The sequence below is a fragment of the Crassostrea angulata genome, chromosome 7 (assembly GCF_025612915.1).
Source record: "Crassostrea angulata isolate pt1a10 chromosome 7, ASM2561291v2, whole genome shotgun sequence".
Classification (NCBI taxonomy): Eukaryota; Metazoa; Mollusca; class Bivalvia; order Ostreida; family Ostreidae; genus Magallana; species Magallana angulata.
The window spans coordinates 13,834,900-13,848,210 of NC_069117.1; the positions used below are offsets into that span (position 1 = coordinate 13,834,900).

The 13,311-nt window shown below is 34.9% G+C and overlaps 2 protein-coding genes across 3 annotated transcripts; one reads left to right on the top strand and one right to left on the bottom strand.

The window, feature by feature from the left end:
* Positions 1–5,845: 5,845 nt before the first annotated feature.
* On the bottom strand, positions 5,846–10,223 carry LOC128191194 (uncharacterized). Of its 2 annotated transcripts, none has more exons than XM_052863277.1 (5): positions 10,200–10,223; positions 7,461–7,498; positions 7,068–7,186; positions 6,796–6,963; positions 5,846–6,085 (listed from the first exon to the last, which is right to left on the bottom strand). In XM_052863277.1, the coding sequence occupies exons 1-5, from the start codon at positions 10,206–10,208 to the stop codon at positions 5,937–5,939; spliced, it is 483 nt and encodes a 160-aa protein (XP_052719237.1). In that variant the 5' UTR covers positions 10,209–10,223; the 3' UTR covers positions 5,846–5,936. The 2 variants fall into 2 exon arrangements, with proteins under 2 accessions (XP_052719237.1, XP_052719238.1); XM_052863278.1 differs by lacking the exon at positions 10,200–10,223 and adding an exon at positions 7,898–8,016.
* LOC128191193 (uncharacterized) lies at positions 10,178–11,813 on the top strand. Its single transcript, XM_052863275.1, has 3 exons — positions 10,178–10,290; positions 10,878–11,229; positions 11,345–11,813. Exons 1-3 carry the CDS (start codon positions 10,230–10,232, stop codon positions 11,778–11,780), a joined length of 849 nt encoding a protein of 282 aa, XP_052719235.1. The 5' UTR covers positions 10,178–10,229; the 3' UTR covers positions 11,781–11,813.
* Positions 11,814–13,311: the final 1,498 nt, after the last annotated feature.

Below are 13,311 nucleotides of genomic sequence, written 5' to 3' on the forward strand. Positions count from 1 at the left end.
TAATTTTGTCATCGTGATGGCAAAAAAATATTTGTTTCCATGCAAAATATTCACATTAAATTCACATTAAATTTCTTAGGAGAGTGAAGAAGAAGAATGTTTTATTGTTAAAATGATAGTTGTCTTACAGCCCCGGTTTAACGATAGAATGCGTTTCGTGTATTGTCCCTGTAACAAAGAAAATATATGTGTACGTTGGCGAAAAGTGTTGGATTCTTCCATTATATGGATTAAATGTTTAGATGAAAGGCATTTACAGTCTCAAAAACGTTTATAATGATTAATTTTCAATGTAACTTCAATGTAATCTTCATTGCAACTTCATTGATTTTCTCCAAAATCGTTTCGGAGCGATTCTGCAATTTTCTGCTGCATTACTGGTATATGGGAGGCATTCTAACTGTGGCGAGGGCCATTCCCGACATAGAATATTCTAACTAAGGAAAGTGTAATGAATTAAATAGGAAAAATATAGGCTTATAGCTTTGTTACGTAAATGTCAACAATACTGTGTGTCGATGTATCTATTTCGTAAATGTCCAATATGCAATGTCAACACGTGCACGCACGGGTCAGAGTCTAGTTTTCTAAATTTAAGAAGAACCACACTTGATCCAAAATAAAATGGACTACCTCTCTTAGACTCAAGGTGAAAGGCATACATGTATATTTCTTAATTTGTCATACCTGGGCACTATGTCTTTCTTAAATAAACATGATTTAATAAATCTATATTAAATGGGATTCAATCAAATATTACTTAAAGCTGCTTGGTCGGACATTATTTGTTATTACAGTATCAAATTTTTTTCCATACAAACCATTTATCTTAGAAAGTATGGACTTTCTCCTATTTACACCAGCAGAATCAGTCTTCTTTCAAAGTTAGAAATATTCAAAGGAAATAAAAATAATTTCTTTTTGGGCAAACGAAAAAACAAACCAAAATGCATCACGGGAATGTTTAGAAAAGGAAACCGTTTGGTTTCATCCCCCAAATGATTGGGGTTATTCAACCCGCATGCTATGCATTGATTCTTCAGAAATATTAGCACAAAATGTACGCATGTTTATTTGTAATTTGTCTGATCATTTCGACCTTTATTTAAAGCGATGTCAAAGTCGTAATACAACCATACCCGTCTCGTCGTCAGGGGTGAAATTTAACATGAGGCGAAATAACGCGGTACCCTTTTATGTCGTTTGTTTTGTTAGCAAATTTTGTACGTATTTTTCTTCATTGAAATTTGGCTTAATTGACTGGGAAAACTGTTGCAATGTCTATTATTATACATATACTTAGCATAACCATTGTTTAAAAGCGTTCATAAAATTTGATATAAAATCGGACCAATCAGCTTTAAATACTATTCTACACAAAATATTGACTATTAGAAGTCGGCCTGATTTAATTTTACAGAATACCTTGTGGACAGTTATACTAACCAAGAGAAGGGCAGAATGTTGTAAATGAAATACCCTAGCTGGTGCCAAATGTTAAATCAAAAGTGACGATGATATTGCATGAAAGATTTTAACTTTTTATTAGTAGTTACATTTAGAAGAACATGTGATAAAGAGAAATACTGAGTCACAACAACCCCCATCAAGGCATGTTTACGGGTACATATAAACATAGTTGTTGCTGAGAGAGAGAGAGAGAGAGAGAGAGAGAGAGAGAGAGAGAGAGAGAGAGAGAGAGAGAGAGAGAGAGCACAATTATTGAATATACCTTATACCGGTACATGTACTGGTACATGTACATGTACCTTTTTACCACCTTGCAAAGTGGACTTGTATTTCCCAGGGGATGTTAAAATTGGATATCTAATTTCCGATGTTTATAATTACTACTTAGAAGAATAACAATGTGAATCCTGGGGAAGGGATTCAGACCGCCACCCCACGAAAAGAGAGACATATAAATTTGTATTTTCTGTTTTAGAAATGTTTTCCCCAAATAAAATTGAAGGCGCATGCATTCCCTGAATGGCTGTGTGCACAAGGCTAGAATATCGAACGCACTTTTTAGCGATGATATCGATGGAACAATATAGCTACATATACTTTATTAAAAGACGTTCGTAAAAGAAAAGTTTTAAGTCATGTAATTACTAAAAATAATGATGTAGACACTACATGCTTAAGACCTGTTGTTAGATCCAGGAACATTCAACCTGTTACCTGGATATGGTAATGCTATCAAATATTTGGCATCCTCAAAATTCTGACCTGGCTGGTCTCATTGGCCTAATCATATAACGATGAAATTAGTTTAAACCAATTCATTACATACGTAATAAATACAGTTTTTTTGCATATGTGATGCAGATGACATCACAAAACTCGTATCGGCCACCGGGATGATACAGATCCGTAGCACACCCCTTGCGGAACTCCTCTCCTTTTTTCGTTTCGGCATTTGTGCATGTTTACAGACGAAAAATAAAACATTAGTTACATCAACATTTTAAAGTGCAGTTGAAAACTTTAAATGCTAGCAAATGTTTTGGAGCAGTTAACTTTTCAAAAACATGAGGAAATTCCAGTTCTGTAGCTTCGTGTTTGTTAAAACAATGAGATCATATATTTTGATTTAATTCATGTACATGTTCAGGCTTTTCAAATAATATTTAAAATCAATTTGTTCAAGTTGATGGGGTTTTTTTAAAAATTTTATTACTTAGTATGTAATAAATATAATAATAGATTCGCTTTATCCATATCCCAGCCTGTATCAGCCTGGACCAATATCATCCCTCGGGCCGATACTGGAGTCTCGGGCTGATACAGGCTGTGGTATGGAAGAGAGTATGTATTATTCTCTATATAACATAGTCTCATTGGTTTTGGCCTTAACATTTACAATGCATCATTGTTTGCCACAAATTATGTCTGGCTTCGGTGATTAAGTATTGACCAGTTCGATTTTGATCTGTCTTACTTTAGCAAAAGCGAAATAGAGTAAAAAGTGAGACTAAAATCAACAGTGAGTTAAAACATTTTTAAGTTTCAGTCGTTTTCATTTCAGAAATGAATATAAAACTTTTTTTTATATCGATTGGCGTATCAAAGCAAAACTTGAATACTCTATCAGAGCGCATATCATTTCAATAACAATGATTTAAATTTGAATCGAATCAATATTGATTTAGATATTTATCAATCATTCATTAGAAGAAAATATTATTCGACAAAGGTACTAAATGAATACATATACAAATAAAATTTTAAATAAAATTTTCTTCTATGACTTTTGCTAAAAATAATATTACACCAGGTCCTTTTGTTCATTGGATTTAGCTAATGGCTTTTAAGAATAGTCTTAATGTTTGGTATAATATCACGTATATTGCGTAATATTACGCATCAAGTCCAGACAACAAAGAAATGTTTTATATCTTTATTTTTTCATTGGTTGCATGTCCCTCTGGATCTGTCCATTTGATGCACAGACAGACAAACCGTGTAAACAAACATTAGTTCAGGAGCTTCTTATCAACGACCCAGGGTCTGTATTTTGGACCGTCCCGACAATGAACTCTTCACGAGGCTTGTCCACCAACAAGCTTAAACAGACCGAGTCCCTGACAACAAGCTTTAAACTAATACTTGTAAACACAGTATGCTGCTTTTCATAACAGAGCAATGACAAGTTTTTGACCAAGGCCTCCCTTCGTAACATCCCTATAATTCGTAGCGAATATACTTACCATGTACTTTTACAGGTTTAATCGGACTTTGAACTCTCGCTTACCTTTAATTCACGCTGCTGTTGAGTATCAACCCTTTTTTACGATTATGCAATTAAACGTACATTTTCCCATTGATTTAACCATTCGGAATTTACTTACCTTACATTTGTCGATGATAAATACCCAGGACCACAGACAAGCACCAAACCACGGAGTATACAGTAGAAAACCTCCGAGTGAGTGGTCTCTGCTGTGGTCCCTGGGTGATCCTCGCCAACCCCATAGCACTATAAAGTGAAGGCGGGGTCGCTGCGGCGAGGGCCCAAGAACCGGGAACAGACCCTAGACGCGAAAATCCAGGGAGGTTACGAAGTAAGCATTGATCAAAATGATTGTTATTTCTTCTGATACGAAAGGACCCGTTTCCAGTCCACCCCCATGTTGAACGTGGACGGTGACGGGTCGCTATCCGGCTGATTCCGCTGTAATAGCTGCGCTCGCTCGTTTATATACACAGGTATACGTCACTGTCAAAAATAGAATCTGCCGACTCCGCTGAACACAGGTCATTTAATAACACGAGTATTGATTTCAGGAAGTTGTGCAATACATTGTAAATACTTACCTCACGTGCGGATCTGAAAAGGGGGGGGGGGGTGGGGTTCAGACGCCGTTTCAATAGATAAGTTTGTGAAATAAAAAAAAAAGGTTATAGAAAATTAACATTGGACACCACACCTCCTCAGCCAGTTGATAAGTATACAAATTACATGTACAAACATAAGCAAAAGTTCCTCCCTCCTTCCCTTGTATTCACTGTAGGTTTATCGGTTTAAGAAACTTATATTTAAAAAATAACATTAGAGCATATTTATTTATCTTATCTACAAGCAAGTAGCATTGAAGGGGGGGGGGGGGGGCAGGGGCAACTTTTTGATGCAGAATAGATTTTTCTTCGATTGACATATAAACAAGTGAATATTCAAGGAGTTGGTCCCCCACATGAAGTGAAAAAATGAAAAGTAAAAATAAGAAAATGAACTGTTTACAATGAAATTGAAGTTATATAGGTGTACTATGCTACCCCGCCCCCTCCCCCTTCCACGTGCCACGGATTAGGATTATCATGATTTTGGGAAGTGGGTTTTTTTTTTTGCTTGTCAAGATTTCTTGGATGAGTCTGGCTCCCCACTTTCAAAAACGATGCTACGTGCCTGTATTTCGGGTGAAAAGCCACAATCTTGTTTTTGTAATATGAGCGAATATTTTGTACTTTCTAAGGATTTTGGTTTTATTTGAGATACGAGAAGTAAAAAATTGTTCAGCAAAGGGTGACGCAATCGTCTTAATAAAGAACCATTTTAACAAGAGCTTGGACTTTGGGTAGTTGTGTCAAACAGCATTATGACGTAGGGCTGTCTATTTCTTCGATGGCAACTCAGCTATGCACTTTAAAGTCTGGCTTTTAAGCTAAGACGACGCAATATGTGTATATTTCACTTGAAACTAGCGTCATTTTAAACTTGTTATACATGTAAGATAGTTACATCCTACTGAAAGTCCAAGGCCTTGTTTAAATGGTTCTTTCAACTTAGGAAACCGCATTTCAAATACATGTAACAATATTTCTTTATTTTATATATTTGACGTATCATTCTTTAACCAAGCAGATACTTTTATAGTGATCTTTGCCGATATTGTATTTTGATTCATTTAAGTGAAAATCAAAACATATTAAACACTATTACCTTGTTGGTGACAAAATCCATTGCCCCTTCTGACATTTCAATTGTTTTTGACCATTAAACTTACCACAATGAAGCAAATTTTGAATTGTTTGGAAGATGTTAAAGGTTGGATTTGCTAATCGACGGGCAAAGAGACCGACGGACAGACAGATAGACAAATCTAAAAGAGAATGACCTGCATGCATACTCCAATGTACATACATAATTGTATAAAACATGCAATGTTCGATACTTCTTTTAACTCCAGGAACTACACAAAACTGCGTTACCTTCTACCCCCCCCCCTAAAAAAAAGACCAAAAAAAAAAAACCCCAACAAAAAACCAAACCAAATGTCTTAATCTTTAGATGTCACTGACTATAGAAAACTGAAAAGTTTCCTAAAATATCGTCGAGAGAAGATTTTGAACAAAGCTTGTATTTCAACTATTGAACAGCAAACAATGACCAAATCACTCTTAAGTTCAGAACCACATTACAGTTAGTGTGTGTTTTAACGTCCATGGTGTCCATTGTTTGCGTGGGTGGTGCCGGCAGGTGCCACGGTGGTATCCCCGGCATCAATGACAGACACGTCGATAGGGGCCAGCTTCAGGTCCCCCCACTGGGTTAGAAACTCGTTCATGTCCACACAGCCATCACCTGGGGATAATATCAAGTATGCGTGCCAGTATCAATGTTTAACGAACTTTCATATTTAGAATGAATATATCATTTAAATGACACAAAAGAACTGTGCTATTCTTTTTTAAACTCAAAAACATTAATGTTAGCTCAGCTTAATCGTACATGCCATGAGCATTCAATTAACCGGGGGGGGGGGGGCAAAATTATTTAAATAATAAAAAACAGTACTAATATTTCTGTTGTGAAAAAAATAAAAGTAGACCTGGAAGAGATTCTGAACTTAGCGATTCTTTTCACTTACATATTATTCAACATATTTTATCATAAAATACGCGGGTATCATACACAAACATAAATTTTGGCGTTTTCAACTTTCCTGTTTATAGATAAAAACTTTCTAATACTGTAATAAAATATTTATATTATAATAGTGTAAGGTATCTGTAATTTTTATTTATGAAGAGAAACGTCAGGTGTCTTTTATTTCAGTCTAGGTTACTTTATATAGCTTTCTTATCTTTGGACTTTTCAAAATTTTGAACGTTCGTCTACAAGATTTAAGTTAAAACGACGCACCAAAAATACTCATCACATGAGGCCTAGGGTCATTTACGATTGTACATAACCATGTGTTAGATTGTCTAATAGAAATTCTACGTCTCCGAGGGAATTCTTCAACCATTTGTATTAGATAAGGTAATGTACAACGATGAATGAAATTGTACTGTTCATATCGAAGTAGCTGTAGATCAAGGGCATATCTGCGTGAGTCAAGTGACCATCGCCATTAGCATCGGCCTTGTTGAAGAGGAGGTTAGCCTCACGAGCGTTTCCAAGCTGATACAGAGTCAACCAATCGTTCTCAAACTCCGTTCTCGTCACTTCCTGGTTATCTGCGAAATTAAAAAAACCACGAAGTAGTTTAAGCAGAACCTCTATATTTGTATGACCAATTATTTGCCACGAAAGACAGTTTATGCATTTTTTAACAACCTACGGTCAATATCAAAGGCAAGAAAGATGTTGTCGACCTCATTGCGGTCAAGGCAGCCACTGAGGTCATGGTCAACTTTTTCGAATAAAATGTATTCTCTTTGTGGTTCTGAGTCGGCATAACTGAAAAACATAAAGTACTTACATGATATAAATCGTGTTATTTACACGTACATACTTAAACACGTCGCCATTTCTTTGAATGTTCTACTTTAACAAAGTTAAAGTGCATCGAATTTTGGTGCTGATGCCTTTGAACAGAGACGGGTGTTTGAGAGATTCAAACACTAACCAACAAGAGAAACTGTCCGTCTTAATATCGTACATGCATTTGCCTTCTATGCGAACATGATCCGAACCCTTTAAACCAGAATCATAAAAGTGATTTTAAACTTACAGGAGGCCAAAGAAAGAGCAAATCAGCACCAGCTTCATCTAAAACAGAACAGAATATCATTGATGTTTTAGTTGTTATGATACTGGCTGGACAATCACATTTATAATATAATGACTGTTTACTTATTGTTTTGTGTCGCCATCATTATATATAACATTTTGATTTACGAAAAGAAATGCAACTAATCCTCTACAACTGATTGTAAGGACCGAAAATAGACACTAATATATAAGTATTTGCCAATGAAGGTTATCGACCCTATAGAAATTTTTCTTATGATAGGAAATTTCTAGATAATCAACATAAAAACAAATTTAAGACGCTATTTGAAAGCATGGTTTGGGTTGCGAATGCAAAATAAAGTCTTTGTGTTTCCCAGATTACCCACATTTAAAACCATTTTCAAACATTACAAAATCATAAACGAAATGACTGACCTTATCTTTTGAATGTTCGTGGACTTATCAGAATCACAGATCTGTCGCCTGAGACTAATTCGTACTTATCTAGTAATGACCTGACTGGAGGGGTTAAAGGGGAATCTTTGGATGTGTGTAGACCTCAACAGAAAGGGAAGGATTTCGTTATACCCTCGCTGGTGGTCTAACTACACTCTGTTCGTTGACTCCGTTGCATGAATATTAGTTTTTATCTTATTCAGCGGATGTTTTCGAATACAGTCTAAAAAATATTTATTATCTAAAAAAAATTAAAATAAACAAAGATCCGATATCTTCTGTTGTGTGGGGCTGAAAAAATTATCACTTCGAGCAAAATGAGAAAATGTAACTTTAAAGACCAAATGTACAAATTATAGCCAATTATCTACAAATTGTTCAAAACGAAAGTGAAAAGGATTTCTCCGACGAACGAAAACACTTGATGTAGAATTTATATTAAGACCTTGCAAATTACAAAAAGTTGTCATTTTTATATGGATTCAATTAAGGTCTTTCGATTGTCGCATGACGTCATTGGGAGCATTCCGGAATGTTTTACCAATATCGGTTATATTATTAGTGTTATGTGATGCATGGTTTTGCCAATATTTCTTGATTAAACTTGTGTTTTACACATTTTTAGCTGTGTAAAGTTAAATGACACTAATGTTTAACAATTTATAGAGAGTAGTTTGAGTTGAAATCGCTGAATTCAATGAAAAACTGAACTGATTTAACCGTACATAAGAACTTGAACAAAATATTTGCAACATACCAATATTTAAGTTCAATTTGAATGTTTACATATTAATCTTCAGATTTAAACAAATATTACACGGATTTAACCATAAAAGCATCAAGGGTGGAGAAACCTTAAATTCTATAAGGGAAAAGAGGCAAAGAAAAAAGGCAAAGAAAAGAATTATAGCAAAAAGGATTTCATTGTTATCTTTCATGGAATCAAAGCATTAATTAAGCTTTCAAATTAAAAAAAATATGATAACAATGCGTTATCATATGCAGATAAGAATCAAAATACATACATGTACATATTTACATACGAATGGTATCAACTATTCTACACATACATGTATGCTATAGTATACATGTGTAGTATACGTGTAGTTGATTCCATGCGTATATATGTGCAGTAGTACAGATAGTACAATTTATTTCATTGACATTTAAATTAAAAAAGATCTTTTTACGAATGATTTTTTTAAAGATATTCAGTTTGCTCTTTAAATAATTCTATATTTTTAATTTTTCCCGAAAAATGTTCTAACAAACCGAAGAGGAAGGAACGTTTATTATTATACGTCTATTGATCAGGTCACGAATGACCCTTTAGAAAACTTGAGAATGAAATGTTTGATCTTTCTAGTTAATTCATTTTTCATATTCATTTCCCTGTTTTCTACAAGTGCATTAAGTTAGTATTGTTCACCACACAGGAAAAAAATGGCGTTTTGATAAAGAGCCAACGTTTGGAGAAACTTAAATACAATAATCGAATAACAAAAAAAACTACTCTGAATTGCATTCGTTTTTGTGTATATACATAATGCTCACAAGTTATGGTTCTTTGCTGGGGCTAGGGTTAACGATGTGTTTCCTGGAGACGAACTTGTTCCCAGGATGGAAATGTTGTTCCTTCGAACACTAACACGCGTTTATTCCCCTTCTTCCATAAACTTGTTTCTTTCATTGATTGAATACAATATATATATTTTCAACTTTTAAAATCCAGGAAAGGTAAATTTTATTTTTCGATATAAGCGCACTCTTTTGACTGGAAAACACAATTAAAAATAATTATGCCCATGATTTCAGTAAATTATTTTAAGAAATTTAATGAAGCGTTACTTCTTTTTTTACTAGTACTGGTGTAATTTATGTTTCTAAATCTAGAATAAAATCATGAAAACTATAATAATTTCGTTATGACAAATCTTGAATAAAGCGATCACGAGTTTTATTTTAGGGCAATGATTTATACTTCGTTAAGATCATAAGAACACTTTTTTTGTCGGCAAACATTTTTATTTAGTTGTCTCAGGACCGTATATAGGTCCCTCGTTGTCTGAAGGAATATTATTTTCGTGGACACGAATCAATAAAAGATTTCCATTAATAGTTGCTACCAGCTTAAGAATTTTCGTTCATAGTTTGGTATAAATCTGTCAATTGTGCGTTTGAACATTTTTAATATTATTATCCTTTGCTGTTTATATTGATGTTAAAAGCATTGCAATCTGAAATGACCTTTCATATCTTATCAAGAATGGTCTATTCCTACCTGCAACATAAATTCTTTTATTAGGTCACCATGGCAGTCCCCTTGCAGCTTCTTGTTTTTGTCTCTGGGCTGACCAGCATCTGGTGCGAAGGTAAAGTAAGACTCAATGAATTATATGGCTTCGTGGATTAAGGACTATTTTATAGACGATAATATCTAAATTTTTCAGTGTCTTTAACTGTGATAACACAACGACTCGATTTTGTACTATGCAGTCCATAAATTCAAATGACGTATATTTGGGGCACAAGCGGGGTTTTTGCTTGTTTATATTCAAATATTTAATTTACAATTGCTGAAAATTATAGATATATAAGTAACGAGGAATCATTCTTTGAATATTAATTATGAGGTGATAATTTCGATCGGTCGGGGCGTGATCAAGTTTATCATAAAACCATTCGGGCTTTATTGGATTTGATCACGCCCGACCAAAATTATCACCTCATAATATTCAAAGAATGATTCCTTTCCTTATATATAGACATTGGCCCTAGGATTGCTGATTATTACATTGTCACCAAATCGCGTCTTTGATGAACACTGTTTATGCATGTAAGTAGGACAGGTACATGTAGAGTACTGAATCACGCATCAGATACTGTACTAAGTGTCATATGTAATAGTGCTAACACCAATAACACAGACACATTTATAAAGATATTGAAATATTTCTAGGACCTAAATTTGAACACGCAACACTAATTGGTCACTTGGATTCTCGGCTGTTTGACGCTTCTGGAGTAGCAGCCAGCCGGAAGCACCATGGCGTCCTATACACTCACAATGACGGAGATAACAAACAACCCTTAGTGTACGCCATCAATGCGTCAAATGCCGCCATCATCTCAGCTCTACGATTATTTCCCGCCGAAAACCACGACTGGGAGGACATTGCTGTAGGTCCCTGTGGAAAAAGCAGCTGTATATATATCGGGGATAGCCAAAGTCACAAAATCTACAGGGTGGAGGAACCCGAGTTCGTTTACTCCGATCAAATTCTTACAGATGTCGCAGCGGTTCAGATTGAGTGAGCATTTTGTTTTTAGAAGTTTTTGTGAGTGAATGTGGTGTCTGAGAAAAATTATTTCATTTATCAACCTTAAACTGTCATTTAAGAAATATATCAACATTTTGAATTCCAGATGGTCTCATGGCTTCGACACCGTTATGGTGGACCAACATGGCGACGTATACATAGTACAAAGTCATACCAGCCATCACCGCCAGGTCGGACGATTACCGCACGACCAATGGAACAGCACCCACGTGGTACATTTACACACAATCCATCTTCCTGATTTACACCTGCCCGACAACAGTCCCACTTCCGGTGATATTTCGCCAGATGGCACCCAGATAGTTCTCCTGTCACTGCACAAAGTTCACTACTGGATAGTTTCTCATGGTGACAATGTACTGGATACACTACAACATCACCCCATCGCTTCACTACCTACTAGACCCGTTGGGGCGACAGAGGGAATCTGCTGGGACACTAATGGGCGTAATTATTACGAAGTAGCCGAGCGTTCTTCGTCATCATCACCCGCATCTGTCCATATTTATAATCGTGTATAAATACTAGCAACTGAAATAAAAACACACATGGTTTTTTATAGTCACTGTGATTTAATCTGAACTAGCACGATTTACTGAGAGGAGAATCTCAAGATATACATGTAGTTTTTTTAAAGGAGGGAAGGGATCTTAACTATTGAATTGACAAACATATATTTGTCACAATAAATTATAATTTCATTGTATTGCCAATGACGCATACAATATGTTCATACAGAAAATTCTGTCTCTTGGCAAGTATTTGGGCATTAACACTGATTTCATATGATTCTTTATTAAATGACATAGATTTTAAATGGCAATGGCTAAGGGCAGTTAGCATTCATCTGCACCAAATATGAAATTCTGAATCGAATTCAAACAAAGGTACCGTTATATCATCTTTTGATTATGTGTGTGCAACTTTCAATAATTTCACTGCTTCTATTGAGTAGGGGAGATACTTCTCCAAAATTAATTTATCTATTTGTAATTTTAAAAACTACAGCGAGAAAAAGAAGGGATATATCTTGAAAGGGTTATTTTGAAAATTGTATTTTTTTTATATATGTGTTCGTGATAATTTTATGCTTGAAATTTCAGCACTATTTATTGTAAACACATTGCACCAAACAATGGATTTAATCTCTAATTTATAGAGGAAATAAAGAATGTCTGTCTGTCTGTCTCATTCAGTGTATATTTCCCCTTATGTTTTCATTGGAAATCGCCGACGTTCAATTTTCTATGAATACACTTTGCTAATTCTCGCCATGAGCACAAATATAAACATCACAACGTGTATTGAGTATACGTATTTTTGTAAAATTAAATGAAACGTTCAACCTTAGTTAACCAATTTGATATGTACTTTTGAAAAATAATCATTAAATTACATGTATATCTACTCCTTAATTAAAAAGATTTTTCTCTACAAAGTTTCTGGCTCTATATTTTTAGCTGCGGAAGCGTACTCGATAATACGTTAATATGGCTGTTCCATGTATGTTTCATATCCCTGACTGAGCGCTTATATAATGGCTTTACAGCGACGATACACATATATTTCGTACAAAAACATCACTATGAATATAAATATAAGCATTGAATGCTTATTTTTGGATGTCGTCGGTCCTATGACACACCAATGCGGTGCAGACAAATTATCATACCGCGCTAACGCGCGCTATTCAAATTGTCTGCGCCGCATTGGTGTGTCATTGGACCGACGACATCCAAAATAAGCATTCAATGCTTTTAAAATAAATCTTCATATTTCCCTCACAATCATGCAATAAATGTATAATATGATATCCCACCTCGCCAGGTTCAGGAGATAAGAACGGAACAATTGACAAGAGACATGTAAGTAACACAACACAAGTATACAATTTATCTATAATTTAAGTTTCGTTAGTTCTAAGTTTTAGTAACCTTTCAACCTTCCGCTTTCATTGACTGTCATAACAGATAATATCATTATTTAATATGGTTATTATATCATTAATATTTTGGACTCCTTACATTCGATGTACTATTACTTATTGATAAT

Bases quoted from the DNA above. Each gene is read 5' to 3' on its own strand.
- LOC128191193 (XM_052863275.1), top strand. From the start codon at position 10,230: ATGGCAGTCCCCTTGCAGCTTCTTGTTTTTGTCTCTGGGCTGACCAGC. The intron at 10,291-10,877 runs GTAAAGTAAGAC...AAATATTTCTAG, and splicing joins GACCAGCATCTGGTGCGAAG to GACCTAAATTTGAACACGCA. The intron at 11,230-11,344 runs GTGAGCATTTTG...TTTGAATTCCAG, and splicing joins GTCGCAGCGGTTCAGATTGA to ATGGTCTCATGGCTTCGACA.
- LOC128191194 (XM_052863277.1), bottom strand. The intron at 7,187-7,460 runs GTAAGTTTAAAA...TATGTTTTTCAG, and splicing joins TGCTCTTTCTTTGGCCTCCT to TTATGCCGACTCAGAACCAC. The intron at 6,964-7,067 runs GTAGGTTGTTAA...TTAATTTCGCAG, and splicing joins TCTTGCCTTTGATATTGACC to ATAACCAGGAAGTGACGAGA.